This window comes from Phymastichus coffea, unplaced genomic scaffold, assembly GCF_024137745.1.
Source record: "Phymastichus coffea isolate CEN01 unplaced genomic scaffold, Cenicafe_Pcof_1.1 PCOF00008, whole genome shotgun sequence".
In the NCBI taxonomy this organism is placed as follows: Eukaryota; Metazoa; Arthropoda; class Insecta; order Hymenoptera; family Eulophidae; genus Phymastichus; species Phymastichus coffea.
Genome location: NW_026706819.1, coordinates 3768993 through 3794823, shown reverse-complemented (window position 1 = coordinate 3794823; position 25831 = coordinate 3768993). Strand labels below are relative to the sequence as shown.

At 40.6% G+C, this 25831-nt stretch overlaps 1 protein-coding gene across 4 annotated transcripts in view; it reads right to left on the bottom strand.

The window, feature by feature from the left end:
• Positions 1-25831, bottom strand: part of LOC131669918 (uncharacterized) — a 1245201-nt gene that overhangs the window by 84099 nt on the left and 1135271 nt on the right. For all 4 annotated transcript variants that reach the window (XM_058945134.1, XM_058945126.1, XM_058945144.1 and 1 more), the window contains one exon: positions 17843-18094. In XM_058945134.1, the coding sequence (XP_058801117.1) occupies positions 17843-18094 (252 nt within the window). The remainder of the gene's footprint in view (positions 1-17842; positions 18095-25831) is intronic.

Sequence of the window (25831 nt, the reverse complement as noted above, 5' to 3'; positions counted from 1 at the left end):
CAGTGTTCATTCAAAGACATTTACAGTTTTACTAAATTACATATTCAAGTGTATATTTGCGTACTGCGTTACGTCCCACTTTTTATTCTATGTTATTGTGCTTCTGTTTTATGTATTATTAATAAAGTCAATTTAATAATTCCTATTGTTTATTAACACATATCAGCAGTTTCAAATTTAGTTGACCGGGTGTTTTTACTTGCTGAAAAAAAATTTCGTTCACGCAATTTAAAAATAGTTACTAATATCCTGGAAAAGAATAATTATCCATCTGAATTTATCAAAAAATACATACACAAACGGTTTAACAAACACAAAAAAGGGAAGAATAATTCGAAAAATCAATAAATCAAAAACTACGAGTACCTGCAGTCACTATAATACAGTCATACATATAATACACTATAATATACAGTCCAAATAATTGCAAAATCTTTAAAAAATGTTCTTCTGTGTTAAAAAAAACAGGACATTACTCCAATATCTTTATTACAAAAACCATTACAAGAGTTCATACGTTTAGGAAAAGACAAATCTGATTTATTAGACAATACTGGTATTGTCTACAGTTTTAACTGCAAACAATGTTCAGCTATCTACATAGGTGAAAGTAAGCGATCCTTAAAAATTAGATTAAATGAACACAAAAAAAAAACATTGACTCAGATACAGTGGTAGCTACATATAGAAGAACTCTCTCACACGAATTTGACTAGGATAAAGCTAAGATATTGGATTATGAAAAGAATTACAAGAAACGCAGAATATCCGAAATGTTGCACACATCGGCTTACATAAAAACACTTTAAATAGAAAAGAGGATATACAATATCTTAGTTATATTGTAACGAGTGTCGCTCGTTAAAGGTAGAGCCTAAGCGCTTCCATCGCGTGGGACGACGCAAAAGCCGGCCCGCGAGAATAAATCAGAGAAGGAGAAGCCGAAAGCTCTAGCGAAACGAACGAACGAAGAAAGTGGGAGAGAGGTGAGAGATTAAGGCATCGGCCAGCGCATGTTAGGCGCGCGTAGCATGGGACAGTGGGAAAAAGGGGAAGGGGAATAAGAGCGATTAGGCCGCCGGCCGGCGTGTGCGAGGCGCGAGTAGAGAAATGCGTAAGGGTAGTCGAGTCCGGACCTGCGGGCAATAAAACACGAGTGACGAGTGGCTGCATAAGGAGATCAAGGAGCTTCTCGACCGATATCGCGCGAAGACCCGATGGTTCCAAGGTAGCTGAGAATCACAGCTCAGGAAAAGGTCATTCGCTGCCCATTACTGCCAGTAGCCCAGAGCGTTCTGAGGCAACAGTCGAGGGTCGCGGGCAACTGCGAATCCGGGCAGGGAAAACCTTGACTGGGAGGTGTGCTGCGAGGAAGGGCCAGAAATCGACGCGACCCGTGGATACCGTCGAGGATACTTTGTCAGCAGCAACTTGTTCCCGTAGCGTAAGTCCCCGATATTAAATGTAAATACGCCCGACCGGAAAGCGAAACTAAATAGTGCGCGTCTTTCTCTCTCTCATCGCGAGCGCGAGGTACCCGGCAAAATCTCTCGGTCATAACGTTATCATTGTAAAATTGAACTCGATAAAAAGGAATAAAGCTGTAGATCTTGTGACAATTGGCGGAAACTTTTCTTTTCGAATTCCCTTTGGTTTTCCTCTCCTAACGCCCATGACAGAACCTGCCCGACCTTGAGTCACTGGGCAACCCGGATCGCCGCACGTGTTCTCCACGTGTGGATTTTCACGGGCTCTAGGACGAAAGGTCAGAAGATCGAGGCTGTCCGAACGAGCTGATCGAGGCGGCGGTTAGCCTCGCGACGCAAGGAACATCCTTTCTTTAACGGGTGAGATTTTTGTTAGCACGCCGAAAGAAATACCCCGTTACAATATTTATAAGCCTTTATTAAGATTGATGAGGAAGAGATGATAGATGAAGAATATGTGTGTGTGTGTGTGTGTGTGTGTGTGTGTGTGTGTGTGTGTGTGTGTGTGCGTGCGTGTGTGCGTGCGTGCGTGTGTGTGTGTGTGTGTGTGTGTGTGTGTGTGTGTGTGTGTGTGTGTGTGTGTGTGCGCGTGCGTGTGTGCGTGCGTGTGTGTGTGTGTGTGTGTGTGTGAGTTGAAATACTTGATTTCTTATTGTATTGTAACGTGACTGGCTACGAGCTATTCGTTTTAGCCTATAATAATTTAACTACGAGAGAAATCAGGCACACACATATACATATATTTATATGTCTTTAAAATTACATTTGTAACTTTATTGTTAATAATTTGTTGCTTTTCTGTTAATAAAGCATGAAGAGTTCAGCAAATATGCTGATGAAACGTTGCTGAATATAATTAAAATTAAGTGAATTTCCATCTCCCAAAATTTCCCTTCTTTCCATTATTACAAAATTTATCATTTAAGAAAACTATAAGGGAATCAAGACAGTATGTTACGTATGAATCGGAGAAACCTTAAGTCACCTTAAGCCCTGTAACGGTGAGATTTCGCGTGCGCGACCTAAGCTAACCGAAAACTTCCTTCATAGATGGTACAAACCTTGAAAATGTTGAAGCACATTATTTGATGAAAGACAAATCAGTTTAAACAAAAAAACTTCAAGTAAAATACAATTACACAATAATAATTAATTGCTGCAACGGTAGTCGAGTTAATTAATCGAATCGTTCGCGATTCTGCTTCTCGCGCGTTAGTTCTAACAGTTAAGAGAGAGAGGTGGCGCGCGATCTTTTGAATAGGCAGTTACGCCTCAGCTGTGAACGTGAATTTACCGCCGATTTGTGTTGCACTTTGTTTTCGCCGAATAATTAGTTTTCTGGGATAATTTCGTGCGTGAGTGCAACGGTATTTTCACGATGACAAGTAGCAGTGCAGAAGCAGCAGATTGTAGCTAATTGGAGGCAGTACAAGGCAGCGCAGCTGATAATCAAGGGGCAGCGGCAGTTGACATTTCTTGCAATAACAATTATGGCTGATCACCGTAATTGCACCGCATGGTAGGTGCACCTTCCGTCATATTAAGCGATACAAAATACATTCGGTATTTTGTATATTCGTGATAGCGTTATTATTTGTATTCGCGTCGAGCGTTAGTTCGCGGTATAATTCGAATCTTCTTTCTCTCTTTCTCACCTAATATTACTAATTGTAAAATACTATTCGCGTGCGTCAGTCTTTCGGCCCTACAAAGACTGTAGTAATTTTTATTAATTAAAGTCTGTGAAATTTATTCGTCGTTTTCGTAATTTAATTTTCTTAGTAGCTTAAGTAATTGAAAAAGGCTTAGGTTTTAATTCAATTACATCTAGGGGATTAAGAAGATTAGAAGTAAAGTCGCTCACACTTAAAACTCAACTAGGGTCACAAGACACGTGACTTAAGGTGAGTTCAACTCCGTTTAACAGACAACTAGGATAAATCATCCGACGTTAAGGCGAATACACGTACTATCATATGTGTTTAACGGAGCGGCGGTTTTCTCTGCATCGTGGGAATTTGTTCTTATATAAATTTTCCATTTTTCAGATAACCTCCCCCGTTACATGGCGCCCAACTGGTATTAAGACCCGTTTCGTGTGAATAGGATTGTGCGTCAAAGGTAATCGACGCACGAGAGAGAGAGAAGATTGCGCGAGCGCTTAGGAAGGTTTGAGCGGGTGGTAGCACGTGATCGTGAGCGGTACGCCCTCTGCTGGGGAAAAAACGAAATCACTTCGAACTTTTTACTTAAAAAATTGTTAAGTTGATTGTAAAAAGGGCCGAAAGCGATAATTATAAGTGGGTCGAAGTGATTTCAGGTCTTTTGGAGTAATCAGGTGTTAACCCATTTTAGACATAGTTTAGCAGGATTTACAGATTTAGCAGGAGGCGCACCCGACACGCATGGCTCGACACAGTCTGTGACGAGTTGGAAACCCACAGCGCAGACGAGAACAGCGACCATCCCCTGAGGATCATCAATAGGAAGGGAATATCCTTGACAGATATGTCAAGGACATTCGCTTGCTCGGATGAGGACTCTAAAGGTGAAGCCAGCCGCCAAGAAGAGGATGAGCTCATCCAGAAGCCCTACGCACCCAGGAGCAGGAGGAGAGGGGGAAAGGAGACGGAGCAATACGGATCACAGGTCGCAGAAATCCTGCACCCGGAAGGTACCTCAGGAAGAATTATCCTTGAGTGTAGCATTCCAGGAAATAGATTACCTAAAGGAGGGAGTCGATCGCAACCGCAAGCTGGTTGGTCGAATACTAGAAACCCTGCAGACTCTGCAGGATATAAATACAGGTGTGTGCGGAGCACGAGGCACAGGACATGCGCCTACGAATACGAGAGCTGGAAGAAGCAATGCATGAGATGGCCAATGCTAGCCGTTCTTCTCAGCGCGACTCGGTTCAACCGCGCTCCGGACGTAATGTGGACTTTCAGGACACATTCGCCTGTCACTACGATTCTGGAATTCCGGGAAGCACACCGGCTCCTCCAAGACCACTACCCAGAAGAAGGGACGTCACCCTACCAGAAGCTCTCCGAAGAAGAGGAGGTGAAGAGGATCCGGAAGAGTATGGGATATTCGCACCTGTTCGACAGAGGAGTTGAAGCGGATCATCTGGCACCGGTCCTCAACTACGCTCAGGGCTCTCCATAACCCGAGATGTTGGAAAAATTGTCCCCGGATAGAAATTGAGGTTTGCGGGCAGTACGGCACAGAGCGCAGATACGTTTCTGTCAAGGTTGGAAGATCTGCGCGTGGGTGCAGGGCTGACTGATGACGAAGTGCTTTGTTCCGTATCAGAGATCCTCGAAGGTAACGCGAGGGTCTGGTACGATAACAACAAGTACCAGTGACTTAGTTATGCAGAGCTCGTCACTGACGCCCGGGATTGGTTCGGCACTAGAACGCAACAGCAACAAAGGCTGTTGCAGGAAGCCCAGAACCGGTTCCAGGGTGAGGACGAACTAGTGCGAGACTACGTCTCCAACCTGGTGGCTCTTGTCAATAGACTAGAACCACCAATGCCCTTGGAGAGGTTATTAGACCTACTCCATGCAAACATTCTTCCTAACATCCAAATTCAGCTGCATCGGAGCAAGATGAAATCGATACGCGAATTCAACAGGAGGGCGACCGAGGTACAGAACACTTTATCTGACGGTCGTCGTCCGCGTGTATTCGCCGACCCTAACTCGACGATCTTACCTCAGCACGCCTACCAGCCAAGCAAAAGAACGGCTGGTAATAAATCTCAAACCGCTGCAATGACTAGCGAAGGGAAGGCGCGTCCGAAGAAGGAGGGAGATCCGCAGCGCGGACAGGGTGTAGAGAACCCTGCCAGGAGGCCTACCGAACAAGCATCGGTATCGGCTACGCAAGCTTCCACTTCTGATAAAAAGATGGAAGAGCGTCTGGAGGGCATCGAGTGAATGTTGCGCAAGTTGGCCAATGAGAAGCAAGGCAGCCCTCCAGAACAGCGTAAGAGCCGATGGCGTGGGGGAAGGAAAAATTCTTCTTCTCCCAGGTCTCCTGGCGAGCGGCGAGAAGGACAGAGATGGAAGATCGACTTCACCAAGCCTCTGCAGTGTTCCGCTTGTGGCAAACTGGGATTTAGTCGTAAATTCTGCCTAGATTGCAATAAGGGAAACGGCAAGGAGAGCGAAGAGAAGAGATCATCTTCGCGCCTCCAAAGCACGACGAAGGGAGGCAAAGATGCAAATCGTGGATATGACCCTGAGGATGAGACCAGGTGGTGGTTGCGGGTAGACATAGGTGACTTTAAAATTAGAGCACTCTATAATACCGGCGCCTCATCCACGATCATGGGTCAATTAGGGCTAAGATTGGCATCGGAGATGGGACTCGGATTGAATGTGACCAGAGCGGGCGACTCAAGGCTAGCTGATGGGCGCCCATGCCCTATAATTGGTCACGTGATGTTCCCCTTTAAAGTAGGAGGAATCACAAAGGAAATCAGAGTCGCCATTACGCCACTGCTCACGGACAACTGCTACGTAGGTGCGAACTTTATAAGAGAGTTCCGCGCAGTTTTGGATCCCGACGAGGATGAATTATGGCTTAAGGACGCCCAGGTGAAAGTACCAATGGAAGTGGCTGGAATTGATGGTACGGCATTTCTCGCACCGGTAGGACTATGGGAGGCCACGGAGACACAGCTGGAGGAAACAGAAGACCTCGTTAATGGATTGATTCCTGACGGAGGTCAGGCTTTAGGCTGTGCCGTGGGGGTTGAGCACGAAATAGATGTTGGAAATGCTCGACCCATCAAACAGAAATACTACCCAGTCTCTGATAGAGTGCGAGAGGAAATGTACGCGCTGATCAAAGATATGCTGGAAAAAGATGTAATCGAACCAGCGACCAGCGGATGGTCAAGTCCAATAGTAATGGTAAAGAAGGCTGATGGAAAATATAGGTTTTGCGTAAATTACCAAAAGGTAAATGCGATTACCAAACCTGATACCATATATAAACAACATCCCTTTACCATTTGTAAACAACATCCTAAGACGGATAAGGGATGTAAAGTTCATATCTACTCTGGACTTGAGCAGTGCGTACCATCAAATTCCCCTAAAGGAAGAATCGCTTCCGATATCAGCGTTTACAGTACCTGGATTAGGGCACTTTCAATTCAAGAGAATGCCCTTCGGACTGTCATACGCAGGAGCGAAATTCCAGAGGTTGACGGACAAGGTGATAAGCCCGGATATGGATCCATTCGCTTTTGCTAACCTTGACGACGTAATTATGATTTCGTCATCCTTTGAGGAGCATAAGCGGCACCTAGAAATGGTATTAAAGAGAATTCTAGTTGCGGGCCTAATCATCAATAAAGTCAAAAGTCACTTCTGCAAGACGGAAGTTAGGTACTTGGGAGTTCTTGTAAACCAGGACGGAGTAACACTAGATCCAGAGAAGATAGACCCATATTGGAATATCCAATACCCCGGACTGTCAAACAGGTGAAGCGATTCATGGGAATGACCTCGTGGTATAGAAGTTTTATACCCGACTTTGCCATGATCGCTGAACCTATAAACCGCCTGACAAAGAAGAATGTAAGTTTCTCTTGGGAGCAGGAGCAAGAGCGAGCTTTTACGAGGTTGCAGGAGGCGATGACTTCCGCCCCAATACTGCAATCTCCCGATCCTAATGGTCAGTTTACACTGCAAACTGATGCCAGTGACAGTGGGATCGGGGCAGTCCTCACGCAAGATGTCGATGGAGAAGAGCGTGTGATAGAATACGCTAGCCGATCACTCAACAGCGCTGAGAGAAATTATACGGTCTCCGAAAAAGAGTGCTTGGCAGTGGTATGGGCTATTGGAAAGTTCCAGCCATACATTGAAGGGCATCACTTCAGGGTCATCACTGATCATAGTTGCCTGAAATAGCTCCACAATATGAGAAATCCCACGGGAAGACTAGCGCGATGGGCGATAGCATTGCAAGGCAATGTCTTCGATATTGAATATCGAAGGGGGGATCTCAATGTGGTGCCTGACGCATTGCCTAGGGACTATGAGAAGAAGGGGATTTAAGTGAATGCCATAAATGGTCGGCCGGAGACCACTGACGCCTGGTATTTGCAACAATACCAGGAAGTATGCCAAGACCCACACTCTCACCCTACTTGGAAGGTAGTGGGAGGGAGGCTGTATCATTATCAGCCTGATAAGGGCGGTGAAGGGTCCACCGACAACGATGAAGCGTGGAAGCTTGCGGTGCCTAAGGAGAACAGGCACCAGGTGCTCCAGGAGGTCCATGATGCTCCTACAGCAGGACATCAAGAACGAGAGCGTACGTTCTCCAGGGCTAGGGGCTTGTACTACAGGCATAAGATGTATGCTCAGGTCAGGGAGTACATAAAGGGTTGCCCGGTATGACAACAGTGCAAGGTGGAACAAAGAGCACCTTGCGGGGTGATGGGTCGTAGACAAGTGTCACGACCCTGGCAGGTGGTGGCCGGTGATATACTGGTCCATTTCCCAAAAGCTCTCGAGGTTTTGAGTACATCTTAGTCTTTGTAGACTTGTTTACTCACTGGGTAGAGTGTGTTGCAATACGCAAAGCCAATGGAAAGACAATTGCAAGGGAATTACACGAGAGAATTGTCACTAGGTTTGGCGCGCCCGAGGTATTGTTGTCGGATAATGAAACCGAATTTAAGAATCAGGAAGTCGATTCATACCTCCAGACGAACGGCATCCAGCGCGCCTTGACTCCAGTGTATCATACCCAAGCGAATTCTGCAGAGCGAGTAAACAGGACACTCAAAACCATGATCACGTCTTACGTAAGCCGTGATCATAAGAGCTGGGATAAACACCTGTCAGAGTTCAACTTCGCGTTGAATTCGGCTACTCATAGCGCCACGGGATATAGTCCTGCGATGCTCATGTTTGGACGTCAGCCGTTACCTCCTTTGACGTTCACAAGAACCCAAGATTAGCAGGCTCTTGAATGTTCGGAGGGTCAAGCTGTGGTGGATTGATCTGAACATATGGAGAAGCTCCCTAATTTATGGGAGAGGGCCAACTCCAAGTCAAAGGAGGAAGCTGCGCATCAGGCGGCTTATTATGATCGAAAGAGACGGTAACCCGAGTTGAAGGTCGGAGATTGGGTTTGGAAGAGGAACAGGATTCTCTCTTCGGCTGCCCAAGGCATTTCATCCAAATTGACGCCAAAATATGCCGGTCCGTACGTGATTGAAGAGGTTTGTGGTTCCAACACGTACAGACTAGGCAATCAGCTGGAGATCCTACCCGAGCTCTTCCATGCCAAAGACCTTAAACCGTACTACGGTCCAGGTAAGGATGAAGAAAGCCAGGAATCATCGATCCTCGCCGGCCGCAAAATAACCAGCAGTCGGAGGAGGCGAACGATTCCGCTAATGCGTGCGACGATTCGGGAGGAGATTTACCAAGCGAGCGGATCGAATTAGCAGCCCTCACGGCCGTAGATAAGGATCCCACCGAGACGTCGGATTTACCGGTATCTGTTCCAACCAAGAAAGGTCGAGGTCGACCTCGAAAGGTCCCAGAGACGGTCACCGGTCCAGTAAGAGGCAACAACTCTCCCATGAAGGAAACAAGAGGAAGAGGTAGGCCTCGAAAGACCGTGCCTGTCGTGCAAAGGACGGTTGGGCCGATAAACTTGAACGGAAACCGATGAGGGCCAGGACGTTCCCGCAAAGAATCGCGAGGGAACGTATAACTCGGTGGGATGCGGCGTATATTAGGGTTTTTCTTCGCGCAGGGAGTTTCATCCGAGATTTTTTGTTTTGGATGTTACAGATGTACCGGAGAATCGTCGTCGAAGAGGAGACCTTCGAGGTGGTCATGCAGATGCTATTAGATCTGCAACTGGGCCCTGATGCGACTCAGTTAATTGAAGATCTGTGGAACTTCGCCAGGGTCCAGTTGGAGGGGACCACCCGAAGGGAGCGCCACAATGCTTCGGTGGCAGACGTTCTCCGGGACTCATCGCGGGTCGCCCCGAAGAAGGCTTCCCGGGACGCTTCGACACAGACGGAGGACCAGGACAGTGTCGAGCGTCCCAAGTCCACAGTGGACCAGGGGGTGCAGACCCTCAAGTGCGGCGTACCCCAGACGTCGGACAGTGCGAGCCAGTGCCCAGGATCCAGGGAAACCTGTAGGGCATCGCACTGGGTCTGCAACCACCCCCCTGATCCCGGAGCAGCCTACTCTCCTCCACCTGCTCCTGCATCTGAGCCGCTATGGTGTAGAAGAACTGCTCGGTGAGTGGGCAGAGATGGCTCAGCGTCGGAGGGCCTACGGAGAGGCCTTGCTGTGGGTGGACAAGGGACAGGAGTTACCCGCAGCGCTCCCGGCGCCGGCTCAGGAGAAGAGAGCCCCGGGAGCTACTAACGCCGGACCAATGCTCACGGTCCATGTGGACGGGCGTATGGCTTCAGATACCACAATCGTGATCAGGTCGCAAGATGGTGATGCGACCGCCACGGTGGGAGGCGTCACTATTACCGCCTCCCAGGGAGTCAGCGCCCAGCAGTCCCCTCTAACTACTGAACAGCCTACACAAGATCGGGAGGCTGCTCAATCTCGACCGCAGCTGAGGGGCTGCTACATCTGTGGGGAGCCTAGGGTAACCAACTCCCAGCGGAGCCCGAAGAAGGCTACACACTGGCGCTACCCGAAACATTGAGCGCCAGGTGTAGCCAAACGATGATGTAGGCCCTGAAGGGCAATAAAATTAGCCGAAATAAAGAAGGGAGTTCATTATTTAGTTCCTTTCCTTCATTACTTTTCAGGTTCCTGATGGCGGCGAATCGCGGGTATTCGTAAAGTCGCTCACACTTAAAACTCAACGAGTGTCACAAGACACGTGACTTAAGGTGAGTTCAACTCCGTTTAACAGAAGACAACTAGGATAAATCATCCGACGTTAAGGCGAATACACGTACTATCATACATGTATTGAAACAGAGAAGCAAGAATTTGACAACTAATTATTTACTGAGTATTTTGGTAACTAATTATTTACTGAGTTATCAATAAATAAAATATTTATAATTTATTTAAACAACTAAAATTGCGTTGTTAGATAGCGAGTCGATTGTACATATCTGTAAAATTAGTGATGATGATTGTCATTAATTTGCTGATTTTTAAATGGTTAAAAAAGAAATTTGTAAATTCGTTATTTAATTGTTATTTAAAATTGGATAGCTATATTAATCGTTTTTAATTTGAATAATGTTCCACTAATCGCAAGCGATTTTTTTATGTAAAAATTTTCGGAAAATTTATTCTAAAATTGGCGTTTTTTGATTATCAAATTGTATTACTTATAACTATAAAAGGCGATTTTTTCTCGAGAAACGATTAATGTTAAAAACCTCGTTATTTCATATTTAATTTTTTAAATCATAAAATTGCAAATTCGATCGAGCCATTTTGCGACAAAACATGTGCAAAGTTTGTATCAATTTCAAAAATAGCGTGATAACGGCTACCAAGCGTAGAAAGGAGCCGATTTCGCAAGTATAAATTCGCTCGTCGCTGCGACAAGAGGATTCACTATCCTACCTTGCTTAGCAGCGCGAGCATTGATTAGAAATAAAGGTTCAGCAATTTCCAGAGACTAATTTCTTTATTCAGTGGTTAGCTTGCTAATTCTTCTCCTTTCGATACCTAAGCGCTCAACCCATAAGACTATCTCTCTTATGAGAAAAAAGTAGCCATAGAGATCTCCTTCCTTCAAATTTATGAGTTGTTGAGAAGTTAAATTGAGTATTGGTTGCGGCGTTGTCGAGCCTCTCCCCGATAGATGTAATTACGCTCAATTGTATTTCAAGACGGTTCATCGAGATAGAAAACTTTACGTTTGCTACTCGACAAATTTTGATATTTCATTTCTAGTAGAATATACACGTGTCAGCTTCTTGCTACTCTCGGAAACGCGATTACGAATACAACAGAAAGAGTCCGAACTATTGTTTTGATAACGTGTGAAAGATTCAAACGTTACATTTGGCGCCCGAACAGGGACTCTTTAGAAATTTGTAAACAGTTTTCGAGCGAAAGATCTTTGATTTGTCGCGTGCGCATTCAAAACTTTGTAATGACAAATAGTCGAAAATTAAAACTTGCTAAACTAAAAAATGCTGCGTTGAGAAAAGAAGTACAGGAATTAAGAGAGAGAAGTAGTCTGTTGGAATCGCGATTCGAGACGTTATGCCACGTAACAGCTACAAACATTCGCACCTTACACGAGGATTTGTTGTTTGTACATAATATGTGCACGTTCATGGTAGATTCGTTGCCCATTCCAGCAGCATAATTACTCAAAGTTAGCGTAAAAGTTTACAATAAATTTTACTTCTTACTCTATTAATTAAATATACCCATGAAGTCATGAAAAATAGCATGGTCTCTCATTAGTTTGTTGTTAACTGAATTTTAAGAATTATTGCACGTTCTCACATGTATTGACTCTCTCAATATTTCTCTGATCGAGATAACGATTTAAGCTAACTTCCAAAAATGTCTGGAAATAAGTGACGTTCCATTATTACATCAACTGAGATCACTTCAGAAGCGATCCTAAATGAATTGAATAATGATGTTCTTGATGATGATTTAAATGATCACGATAAAAAAACTCGAGAATGGAAAAAAGCAGTCGTAGGGGAGTTGAAACAATTAGACTCAGAACAAACGAAACTATTTCACGATTTTGCTACTATGTCAGAAACGATTAACAAACTTTGCAATAAAGTCGAAAGACTAACATGCAAAGTAAATGAACAAGAAGCATTGATCTCTACTTTAAAATCCAATTTGAATGATTTGAATGTAGTTATTGAACAATTGAAAGAACGTTGCGATGAGAATTTAAACGATATTATCCGCGCTAAGGATAATATTATTAACGAAATGAAAAACAACATTTCGGAGCTCCGATTAGAGATAGAGAAATCAATAGGCAATGAAAATAGTAAACATACGGTTAATGAGACGATAGTAGAGACTTTCAAGCAACCTACATTGATATGTCAAAAGTTTGATGATAGCTACAAACATCGTCCCATTAAATACTTGAATAATTTTAAAAGATATTTATAAGCGAGCAATTGCAATGCGGCTTAGTTGCTCTGTCTAATTTCCCAGTCAATAGCCGGTGTGAATTCTGCATGGTATGATCTCGTACAACGAGAAATCACTAATTTCAATGATTTTGAGCGTTTGTTTAAAGAGAAATTTTGGAATGCCGAAATCCGTAGAAACATTATGCGGGAGATTGAATTTGGGAAGTATTATCCGATTGGTAAAATTTCGAGATATAATTATGCAATCCGCAAAATAAATTTAGCTTATGATATTAACGAGAGCTTAGATGAAGAAGAACTCATCGATAAGCTATCTCGCCATTTCGATAAGGATGTACGCTTACTAGTGCAAGCTAAAATATCGGAATTTATTAGAGTACTTTCCTCATTCGATAATGATGATTATGTGAGTAATCGTAACTCATCTAAGGAACATACGAATGAACACCAAGTCAATAGTATCTCGATCAATCCCTCGACTCAAAAACCGCAAGATAAACGGCGGGAATGCAAGCCCAAAGCTTCCCTTGAGGAAATCAGTGAAGACACAGTGAAACAACTTGAAAACACTGCATCCTCGGGAAACGAGTAAGCGTTGCTTCTCGTAACTCGGATAAAAAGAAAAAATTTCAGCGAGTAGCAACGGTAAAAAATTACAATTTGAGTAAAGATTCGACGGAAGGATTACTATGTACTATATTTGATAATCCTCGGGATGAGATTAAGACTGAACTCGAAAGTAACGAAGACAACACATACTCGTATATCAGGAAATGTCCAGAAATTAATACAATTGTAGAGGGTATTTCGGTTGTCGCCTTGCTTGATTCGGGTAGCGAGATTTCAGCAATTTCCGACGAATTTTACAATCAAAATGCATCAATGTTTAAGCAAAAACCAACCTTGCCTATTAGTGAACATGTAATTAAAGTGGCTACTGGACAAAAAACGGTAAAGTTGAAAAAACAAAGTTATTTAAACGTAAGATTGGGTGACCTTTACGTATACCTAACCTTTCTCGTTATTCCCCAGTTGGTAAAAGATTGCATCATTGGTTATGATACTATGAAAAGTATAAGGATGAAACTTGATACTGAGCAGGAGAGTGTAACTTTTCAAATAAACAATATAGTGGGCTATTTGAAATATAATGAAACTTCTTTGGATGAGAAAACGTATCGGAGCTTGTCGATTTGGCATGAGTATGACCAGAATTTTGGCGAAGAAGCATCCTTGTTCGGAAATCTAACCCAAAACCACCTAGACGTAGGCGCCGCAAAAGACGACGATACGAATCTAACGTGGACGGAGATTAACGAAAAAATTAGCGTATGCTCAAGCTTAACTGAAAGTCAGAAAAACGAATTGGCAGTATTGGTATACGAATTCAAAGATGTGTTCCGCAAAAAGCCCGGATTATTGAAAATTTACACTCATAAGTTAGTACTCCAGGATGAAAAACTTCACTTTTCGAAACAGTATTCGGTGCCTTTGAAACATCGCGAAGACGTACGAACTGCAATCAAAGAAATGTTGAGAGATGGTATCATACGTAGGTCAAAAAGCAATTTTATAAATCCAGTTGTCAGCAGCGTAAAGAAAGATGGATCTGTCGGTTCTGTCTAGACGCTAGATAACTGAACAAGAAACTGGTGAAAGATTATGAAACTCCATTACGTATGGAAGACATTTTTCAGCAATGTTTTGGAATTAACTATATGTCAAATTTTGATTTAACGAGTAGTTTCTGGCAAGTCCGACTAGACGAAAAGAGTAAGAAGTATACTGCCTTTATAATTGAAGGAAATACATATGAATTTAACGTCGTACCCTTTGGAACTTGTACCAGTACAGCTGCCTTAGTAAGGGCTTTGAATCTATTCATTGGCGATTTAAAACAATTTATAATCCCGTTTGTAGATAATATTCTCTGTATCTCAAAAACATTCGATGAACATATCTATCATCTTCGAGCGTTATTCACTTGTTGCCGTAGAGATAATTATACTTTAAAATTTTCAAAATCATAGCTAGTTCAAAACGAGATGGAATTTTTAGGTCATGTTATTACACCCTCGGGTATCAAGCCCCAAAGGGAAAAATTAAAGCTTCTAAGGGACTTTAAAGCTCCTAAAAATCTTAAAAGCTTGCAGAGCTTTCTCGGTTTCGTCAACTTTTATACAAAATCCGCTAAGAATTATGCTGCCGTCTGTCGACCTCTAATGGATTTGTTGCGGAAAAGTAGTGACTACCAATGGTTACCTGAGCACCAAGTGGCTTTTGAGGAAATGAAAAAATTATTTTTTGAAAATATCACTCTGATATACCCAGATCCTGAAAAATCATATATCCTAACCACTGATGCCAGTTACCATACGGTGGCTGCAGCTCTCTCGCAACTAAATCAGGAAGGTGAAGAAGAAGTCATAACCTTCATTTCGCGAACATTAAAAGATGCTGAGCTAAATTATTTTACAACCGAGAAGGAGCTTTTAGCTATCGCATGGTCTTATTCGAAATTAGATACATATTTAAGAGGCGCGAAGAAAATTGTCGTCCGTACTGATCACGAAGCGATTAAATTTTTGTCGACTTGTAAATTTACTAACTCGCGATTGATGCGTTGGTGTCTATTCCTACAATATTACAACTTGACATGCGAATATTTGCAAGGAAGCAAGAATAAAGCAGCAGACTTCTTATCCAGATATTTATTAGACGATCGTAACGATGAAGAGGGCGTAATTAGCATCGCAAGTTTGATGAAAAAACCATCACCAACTCTAATAAAAAAATTTTATTAACCTGCCACATCCCCAAGAACAGGACGCTTTTATTGATAAGATTAAAAAACAAGAGAGTTTTAACAACCGATTTATAGTCCGAAAAAAATTGGTGCTCAAAAAGGAAAAAAGTAAAACCAAACTTGTGCTCCCAGAACATGTGATTAATGATTTGATAACTGAACTTCATGTAATGTACGGGCATATAGGATGTCGCAAAATCTTCAAAATGATACAAGAAGACTTCTATATCCCGAAAGTACGGAAAAAAGTTAGCAACATAATTCGATGCTGTGACTTGTGCCAACGTACCAAGTACTTCAATCAGAAAATTGATACAGTGATGCAACCAATGTTAGTGAATCAACCTAGAGATTGATTTTTATGGTCCTCTGCCAACTTCAACTGGAGGAGTCAAGTACATTTTGACTACCATTGATGTTTTTAGTAAATACGTCGTAATATATCCAATGAGACGTGCTACTACCCACACAACCATTAAAAATATTTTTGAAGACTATGTGCTCATATATGGAAAACCAAACTCAATCATTAGAGACCATGGTACTCAATTCACATCGAAGCGTTGGAAAGAAAAGCTGCCATCTATGAACATCAATTTGATATTCTCTAGCATACGCCATCCGCAAAGTAACTCAGTAGAGCGTATACATAGGGAGTTGGGACGTTTTTTAAGAGCGTATGCCCATGTAAGTCAAAAAAGTTGGGCCCCGCTAATACCAAAGATACAAAATATAACGAATTCCATTTATCACGATACAACCGAATATACTCCTATGGAAATCCACCTAGGACGGAAGCCAGATCGCTTTTGGCATCGCTGGTTTTCCCCAAATGATTCGATTATATCTAACAAAATCAAGGATCTTTGTAAAAAGGTCTACGAAAAACTGAACAAGAGAGCTCTAGCGCATAACATTAATTCAAAGCATAAGCCATACAAAATAAACGACATTATATTACTAAAAAGCCACAATCAACAGATAAATCGGAAGAACGATTTAAAAAATTTATGAATCTGTACGAAGGATCATACATAGTACAATCAATTATAGGTATGGATACATATTTGCTCCGTTACAAGAATGGAAAAATTTGAGGAAAATTTCACACCTCATTATTAAAGCCTTATCACTGTTAGTCGCTAGAGGTCGTTTTATTATATATAATTGAATTCTCAGAACTCGTGCACTGGTCTTCTCTGAAAATAAATCTAGACAATTTTTGGCTATGGCCTTTTCAATGAAAAATAACAGTACCCAGACCGATCTCTCGGATTTGAGGGCTGTTATCCCTCACCCGCAGGGTCGGCCTTTCGTGCCATCTTACAACCTGGTACCTTGGCTGGAGTGCAAAAGAACTCAGACCCCAGCCAGGTTTCCCTAGGTGGATTCCTCACTGGCCAAACCTCCCAAACCGATGGTGAGGGAAGCTCCCATTCCCTTTCTATCCTCCAGCGTTCCTCGACCTGCCAACCCTGAGCCTGTTGCGGAGGATAAGGAGATCTCCAAACAACAGCTCCGTAGAGTGAGGAAGCGGATCGCCTAACTGGGGGCAAGAATAGCTGAAAAGGAAAAGGAGATCAAGAGGCTAAAAGAGGAGGCAACCACCAGCACCAAGAATAAAAAATAAAATGTAAATAAATGAAAAAACAAAAAAAAAAATTTTGGAAGTATTTTGTCAACCGCGAGCGTAATTTTTGTATTCGCACCGAGCGTTAGATTTTGCGGCAATTTTCGAATTCTCTCTCTCTCTCTCTCTCACACCAAATTATTAGTAATAATTGTAAATCCTATTCGCGTGCGTTAGTCTTTCGGCCCATAAAAGACTGTAGTTTTTGTTAATTAAACTTTGTTAATTTTATTCGCCATTTACGTCATTTCGTTTCCTATTCGCTTAATAGCTCTATAAAGGCTTAAGTCTTAATCCGATTTGGTCTAGGGGATTAAGCGGATTAGGCAGTAAGTCATTCATACTGAAGATAGACTGAGTGTTACAAGTCAAGTGACCTAAGGTAAGTTCAACTCGGTTGGAAAGAAGACACTGAAACGAAATCATCAAACGTAAAGGCGAATACACGTATAACCATACGTGTTTAATGGAGCGGCGGTTAGCTCTGCATCGTGGGAGTTTGTGATTCAATAAATTTCTCATTTTGTAGGATAACCACCTCGTTACAATAATATTATTATATGTTCAATGGAAAATTACATTTTGACATTTATTTTGAATATTGTAGCCGATAAATAGCTTAACTAAACTTTATTGTATAAAAATTAACGGTATATTTAATTATTTACTATTTGAATAATATTACAACAGCATTTGCCGATACTGATAATTTTTTAGTCACGAGGAAAGTAAAATGGAAACTTATAAAGAAAATAGTCCATTAAATTTAGATAAACTTATATACATACCTGAAGCACAGGAAAAAGTTTTCCAAGAGCTTCAAAAAGCGGTAATAATACCAAACCGATAAAGCTACATTGTGATGAGGGTTTGGTAACTTTGTCTCGATCCATAAATGGCGTCACAGGAAGGCCTTCGAGTTTTTCGGCATCACTCTGTTTGAAAAATTCTTGTAGTAAACTATCCAACCAAGGCTCTGCCACATCCATCGGACGCGCTTCATTGCTAATATCCGCCACTTTGATAAGTATCATCGAGAGCTGTGAAAGAGTGTGATTTGAAAATTTTTAAATGTTATCAGATTATTGATCACAATAATTTATCTTCATTCCAATGGGGACATATATATCTATATAGTATGTATTCACCGCGTTACACATTTTTAAATATTTTAAGCTAAACTAAATTTTGTTATTATTCGTGTGTGGATTATGTCCTATGTTGTTTATCTCATATTCTTTTTGGCCTGATATACGAGGGTCGTTTGAAAAATCCATGCAAAGTCAGAGAGATGGCGCTACTAGTGCGTATCAAGGTTATTTTCAGTTAGTGGCATATCTTGGAAGAGCACACACTAAGTTTCAGCCAGATCGGCCAATTACTTTGCGTTTTACATTCGTTTCAATCAAAGAAATCGAGTGGTTGTAAAAAAATGGACGAAAAAGAATTTCGTGTATTGATTAAACATTACTTTTTCAAAGGCAAAACGCCTCAGGAGATTAAACAGAAGCTTGATAAACATTATGGTGATTGTGCACCTTCGATTAGAATGGTTTATAAGTGGTTTCAAAATTTTCGGAGTGGCCATATGAGCACAAAAGACGCTGAACGTTCTGGACGCCCTATTGAGGTTACCACTTCAGAAATCATTGATAAAATCCATGATATGGTGATGGCTGACAGAAGAGTGAAGGTGCGTGAGATTGCTAGTACTGTAGACATCTCGAGCGAACGGGTACATAATATTTTGCACCAACATTTGGACATGAAAAAGCTATCCGCTAGATGGGTGCCGCGATTGCTCACGATTGACTAAAAACGAGATCGTGTGAAGTGTTGCAAGAATGGTTTGCAGCTGTTCCAGCAAAATCCGCAAGACTTTAAGCGTCGTTTCATCACTGTAGATGAAACATGGATACATCACTACACTCCTGAGACCAAAGAATAGTCTGAACAATGGGTTACCAAGGGGGAATCTGCTCCGAAAAAGGCGATGACAATTCCTTCGGCCGGGAAGGTTATGGCGACTGTCTTTTGGGATTCGCAAGGAATAATCTTCATCGACTATCTGGAAAAGGGTAAAACCATTAGAGGCGAATATTATTCATCGTTATTGGATCGTTTGAGACTGAGTTGCTAGAGAAACGTCCACGATTGGCCCACAAAAAAGTCCTCTTCCACCACGACAATGCGCCAGCTCACGCCTCAGCAGTTATGGCCGCAAAACTGATGGAGATAGGGTTCCAACTCGTTTCACATACCCCTACTGTCCTGACTTGGCTCCGTCGGACTACTATTTGTTCCCTAATATGAAAAAATGGCTGACGGGGAAAAGATTTTATTCAAACGAGGAGGTGATTGCAGAAACGAATGCCTATTTTACAGACTTGGACAAATCCTATTATTTGGAATGGATTAACAAACTAGAGCAGCGCTGGATGAAGTGTATAAGCCTAAAAGGTGACTATGTTGAAAAATAAAAAAGATTTATTAAAAAAAATCAAGCAGTTTTTATTTTTGCACGGACTTTTCAAACGACCCTCATATAACTAGTTGTTTTATACAGCACTCGGTATTGTAAAAATATTGTGTTCTATACAATATTTTCATACCGCGCCATCAATGTATAATATCGTGATATCCAAGGTTTTTCGTAGTAATTCTAAGATCGGGATTTAGGAAAAGTACGAAATGCTAGCATAACAGTTATATTAAAATAAAATTATGCTTGGAATTATTTTGCCATAAGTTAAATAAGGAAATAAAATGAATATCATTGCTTAAAACATGGATTTCCATCTCATCGAATAACGTAAGTAAACGCTTCATTATCACCAAAATTTTGATGCTTAACATCAGTAGTAGTGCGTAATACTGATTTCTGTTTATATATTTTACATGGATTTATTCAATTCATATCGGGAAATTTTAGAAGGAATTAACCGCTGCCTAAATCTCGCACCGTAGCTTACCTTGTGCTGACTCATCTCCCCGAGTTATTTAAGAAGACGATAGACGATATATGGTTATAGCAATTGTCGAGGATTTGAGTCAAAAACGCGAAAAAGTTCGTCGACACCTATCAAACGTGATAGGTGTGGAGTTTGCGTTTCTAAATAGAGTAGATATGCGTTACTAAAATGTCGACACAGCTTCAATTGTTCGTCCTTTGTTCTTGTTCCTCACTATGGAAAGGAATTTGAGTTGGCCAGTTATAGATCTTACCGACAACTCTTTTTTCAGATCAGGCTGTTATCGGAACTAACGAAAATGGAAACTATTGAACTTGAAATTCAAGCTCTGTAGCGGTCACGACCGACTCAGTTAGAAATCCTGGATCCATTTAATAAATCGCGAAAATCGATCTAAAATTCCGACATGAAATTATCGTGATTGCATCTGAAAACAAAATAACAGTATGTGAAAGTAAATATTTACGGTTCAGGTTACTGAAGAACTCTAATTTATTCGCTATATCTTAATTTGTCACTCTGACGAATGAAGTGTGATGGCGGATGCCTTTATTCCATTTATTTTTTTTTCTTCTTCATATCTTTTTTTAAAAACTTGACTTGATTTTACGTAGATTCCAATGTTTAGCCGAAAGTGCGACAAACAAATGATGTAATATAGAATCCTCTCAACTGTCTAAAACCCGAAACGAGTTGAGAGCCGTGTATTCGAAAATTCCTAGGATTCAAGCTCAGAAGAGAAATCGAAAGCTGCATGGAAATTCTATAAAGAAAAAAACTTTGGCCGATGCCCATACCCGCGTGTTCGCCCCAGGAGCAACTCGTAAAATTGCGAGCTGCATCCTGTTTGTCGCATTTTTTTTCCCTTTTCCTCCTTCGAAACTCACTTTCGACGTTTTCTAAATTCTAGTATTAAATTAAGTTAAAAATAAATTTTGCAATATTGTGACGAGAGCAGGCCGTGTGCCGGTCTCTCGTCCGCGTTTCTCCCTCCCCCACTCGGCTAGGCGTGGTGGCCAACGTTGGGCGCATTTAAGTATGCGCCTAACACTTGGTCTTTTGTTTCAGCGCCAAGGACGAGCCAGCGCAGTTGAGCGCAAGAAAAGTTGAAGAGCGCGGAGAGAGAGTGAGAAAGAGAGAGAGAGAGAGAGAGAGTATTAGGCCTATGCAGGGATTGGCAGGCGCGCAACGCGTGACCGATAAGCTACGCGTCGCGTGCCGCCTAACTAATAGGTCAAGGTAGGGAGAGGAGCGAGCGCCGCTGAGCGGCTGCAAGATGCGCGCAAGAGTTAGTGCGTGAGGAGAGTCGCAGCCGAGTCCTACTAGAGTGAGGGAGTCGAAGCCTAGTCCTACTAGAGTGCGGAAGTCCGAGCCCAGTAGAGAGAGCAGTTTGGGATAGCCGGAAGGAAGGAAGATCAACCCTACCGGCAACGGCTTTGCCAGCAACTGCAGCCAGCCCACCTGCTAGGAGAGTCAACGTCGCCTACGGATACCTGGTCAGCGACAGCGGTTAGCGACGATCTGACCAGCGACGACACCCAGTACATCCTGCGGCAGCACATCGCTCAAGATTCTCGACGTTGCGAGGAACAGGAGATAAAAGGTCAAGCCTTCCTTTTCTTCTTTCTCTCTACACTCTCTCTCTCTCTGTTGATGCGACGACCGGTGCGCGTGGAAAGAGATAGCCTGGCACTCACGTGCCCGCTATCTGAAGGTTCGCGCTAGGCTTAATTCATAGTGACGTAAGCTGCGACCGGTGAATTGTCCAGGCGCCCACGTGCCGGGCAATTTACCCGGTATTAGTTCGCGTAGTTTTAAGTAAGTTTGTAATAGGTTAAGTACGCGATTAGGTATTAGTGAAATGCGAAATGTTCATTTGTGATTATCTTAAGTAGTTTATTGTTCTATTTGTAGTTTGTTGGTCGGTAATTTAGATTATGTTATGCGCGCGTATGTTCAGTGTGAATAATTATTAATAATAATAGGTTGTAAGTGAGATTTGATTCCTGTCTTTGTATAATTTATTTATCAACCTCCCCTCGTTCTTCTCCCTCAATTGTCATGAGCGAAAGTGCCTCACTTACCCCGCAAAAGAATTGGTAACAAAGGAATGAGTTTTTTTACAATATCCAAAATATTTTTATGCTATTTTATAGATCGCCATTAAGCCGTTAGATTACCTCTTTTCAATTTTTTTATTCTAAGTGTAGTTAGGCCAGGAAAATAGGAAAACACGGGTGTAATTTTAAATATAATTTCATTTATACTTGTATTACGTGATATTATAATTGCTCTATTTTTTATCGAAGTTATCTTTAGGCTAAAGTGTAAGTGAAAGAGAATATTGTTTAATTCTCCCTAATTTTTTGGCATTGATTATCTAAATATTAACCAATTTAAACTTAAGAATATGAAAAAGTTCATGTAAGTTAAACGCGTGAACTTTGGATCATATTTGTTTTTTTTTTATATAATTATAGATTCTTATGTTTAGTTTTAAGTAATTCAATTGATCGTAGCTTTGCGGGCAATCATTATTAATAATAGTTGCTAAAATATTGACCAAAACGATGCAAGTGGGTCCATCTCTTAAGAGAGGCCCAAACTTTCATTTTCGCTCCGCCCTGCTCGCCTCGGAAAACCCACGCTCCAGCCCAATTAACACCACCAAGATTGGACAAGAAAATCCATCTGCCAATGAGGAAAATAGGGCCAACTTTACAATGAAGCCTTGGCGAAGAGTTGAGAGAGGGAAAAACCATCCAACCACCCCCAGCTAATAAAAGGCCCAGCACAGCCCCGGAAGCTCTCTCTCTTCGGACACGTTTTTTGACGCTCGCTCTTCAGCCTAGCACCAGCCTAGGACTAAGCATACAGCACCGTATCCCAAGAAAACTCATACTTATCGCGAGCACGCAAAGTTACGAATCATTCAGTGTAATAGTCCAAGGTTCGAAACAAAAAAGAAAGAAAAATTAAAAGTAAGTAAAACCAAATTTTGTATTTTCCTTACTTCACCTAGCCTTCGTGAAACCATTCCCCCTTCTTTAAACGTCGTTATGGCAAGAGTCGCACTTCGTTTTCCTTTTTGTTTGATTGTGGTATTGATGCGTTTTGATCGCACTTTACCCAAGTAAAAATCACGCGCGCCAAAAATTTTCTATGCAATACACACGCTTATCCCGGTTTACACGCGCAAGCGTAAACCAAAAAGAGCGTACCTGAGAAGTCGATCTATCGATCACTAGATTCTGTACTAATTTTTTTTGCAAGTAAAATATGACAAAAACCAAAAAACTTCTCTATAACTTTTGAATGAAAAAAAAATAAGAAATACATTTTTCCTCCAATTTCAGATATTTTTCACGTATAGACTCGAGAAAATCTTTTTTTTTCAATTTGTACCTTTTCTTATACTGAATATCGAACCATTGGGTTTATGTTAGACTGGCTTGTCCACCAGACCGGGATCGTTGAATCGCCAATAGGGGTGAAACCAATGATCACAACTGTCATTATTTTGAATGTTTGAAATTATTTGATATGTATTGTGAGTGGATAATTGTTATTATTCCGTCACTTATATATTACATTAAAAAAATCTATCAAAAGTAAATTTATTATAGTTTTCTAGAATAAATTTAATATGTAACCAATAATAATGAAAAAGTAATTATTCAAGATTATTTTGCACTTCCTAAAAGGTCATTTAAAGCTTTTTCGTCAATAAATTGTATATATATTACAAATTGTTCTTATAAATCAATTAATTAGTTAATAGATTTATTTAGTTTTTGTGTGTTTCTACATTAGTATTCCATCACGAGTTCATGAATTGATTATAATTAACTATAATTGTTTCCGCGAAAATGACTAAACAATACATAAATATTGAATTAAACTTAACATTTTTAAATTAGTTTTTACAAATTTGCCTGGAAAATTTAAAGTATGAATTTGATGAAGAGCTTATATAAGACCTGTCAGGGCAAGCTTACAAATATTACGCCTCACTAATTGTGAGAATTGTGAGGCGAGAATTTTTAATCCTTTTCGGGCTGTGATTTCTCACTTCACCCGGGTAAGGAAAGATTGATGTTGGCTAAAATACAGAAAATTTGACGTGCACGGCGCGGATGCTTATCTAATCCCTGAATCTAAATCGATTATTCTAGCACCAGTCTTTTCAGAAGGCACAGAGAATTTTCAATTATAGATTCCACTCAAACCTATAAAGATCCTATTGATCCATGTTCTGAGTGTTAAAATAAGTATCACTTCTATCCAACTTGTTTTGCAACAAGAGGACCGAGCGATACGGAATTGGGAAAATTGATTTAAAGAAAGGTTACTAATAGGAAATTATGTGTTCTAGAAATTAAATTTGAACTTACTTTTATTAAAATTGAAATCCTTCTTCATAATTTAAAATAAAAAATAAAACTTTAAAAATTGAGACTTGCACGCTCACAACTTAAAAAGACTTAAATTAACTTTGTCCCAAAAATAGTCCTGGCCACTAAGAGAGAGGAGGTTTGGGTCACAGTCCTGACTTGTGATGGCCTAGCAGTTATTTTTAACTTTCAAATATTATTTATTTATAATCTTAAAATCTAAGTTAAAATTTATTTGTTTCCGTCTTTAATTTTGCTTAATTTAGTAACAGAAGTGAATATATAAAATCAAAGTGCTATTGCTTAATGGAAATCGTTTCTTAAACGGAAAGTAACTTAAAACTTGAAATTTTACAACTTAATTTTATCCATTTACGCAAAACTATACATTGGATAAAAATAATTTTCTAACTTTATTATTACGACTAATTTTATATATAGAATAAATTCATCTAAATGAACAAATTCATAATTTTGTTATTGTAAATCTTTATATAATACTAAACGGAAAAGTGAAAACTCTAAGAGAAACGCGTGGGGTTTAGGCATCGGCAGCCCATGCCATAAGTACAAGGACATCCTAAGTAAATGGACGCGCGCAACGAAGTACTAGATTTTTTATGTATAGTTATTTTCAAATTCCAGGCTATTTTGTCAGCTTGTCTTCTCTTGGAATCTGAAGGAACCTTGAGAAGAAAAACTTTCCAACGTATTTTCGCTTTCCAGTAGTGTTTCAAATTTTGTACAATTTGATGCGCTTTAGTCGTAAAATAAGTAAAAATAAAGTTCAGTATTAATATTAATTATCCGACATTACACAAAATTGGTAATGATATTACAGTATTCCTAAGCGACTATTTTGAAATATTGATTTTAAAAGAGGTATGAATATTAAATAAAATTGACGATTTATATACAGATGCTGATATATGTAAATTTAATCAATACGATTGAATGTTCACCAGAAGAATTTTGTATATTGAAAAATTAAAAAACCAAAAAGACGGTAGGTTTGCATTACGGAAATCAAGTATTTATCAGAATTAATATCATTTATAATACCCATCAAATAATTACTCACACATTAAATAGTTTTTGGATAAACTTATACTACTGCTCAAAAGTAAGCTAATCCAAAATGAAAACTGCAAATTTTAAAAGTTTTTTACTTCAGGTTCTATGCATCATAAAAAACTTATACAGCTAATTTTAAAGATCTTATGGTGATATTTAAAAGTCTTTAAAGGTCTTACATGACCAAAAATAATTATATCTGAGAGAATTTCAAGTCATTGGAAAGGCTAAAGCTAAAGCTTCGAAATTATTTATCGAATGTTATGCTTAATATTTTTTTATGATATAGCTGATGATTTTGTAAAAAATTACTATTTTTTAAAACGATTTTGTATTT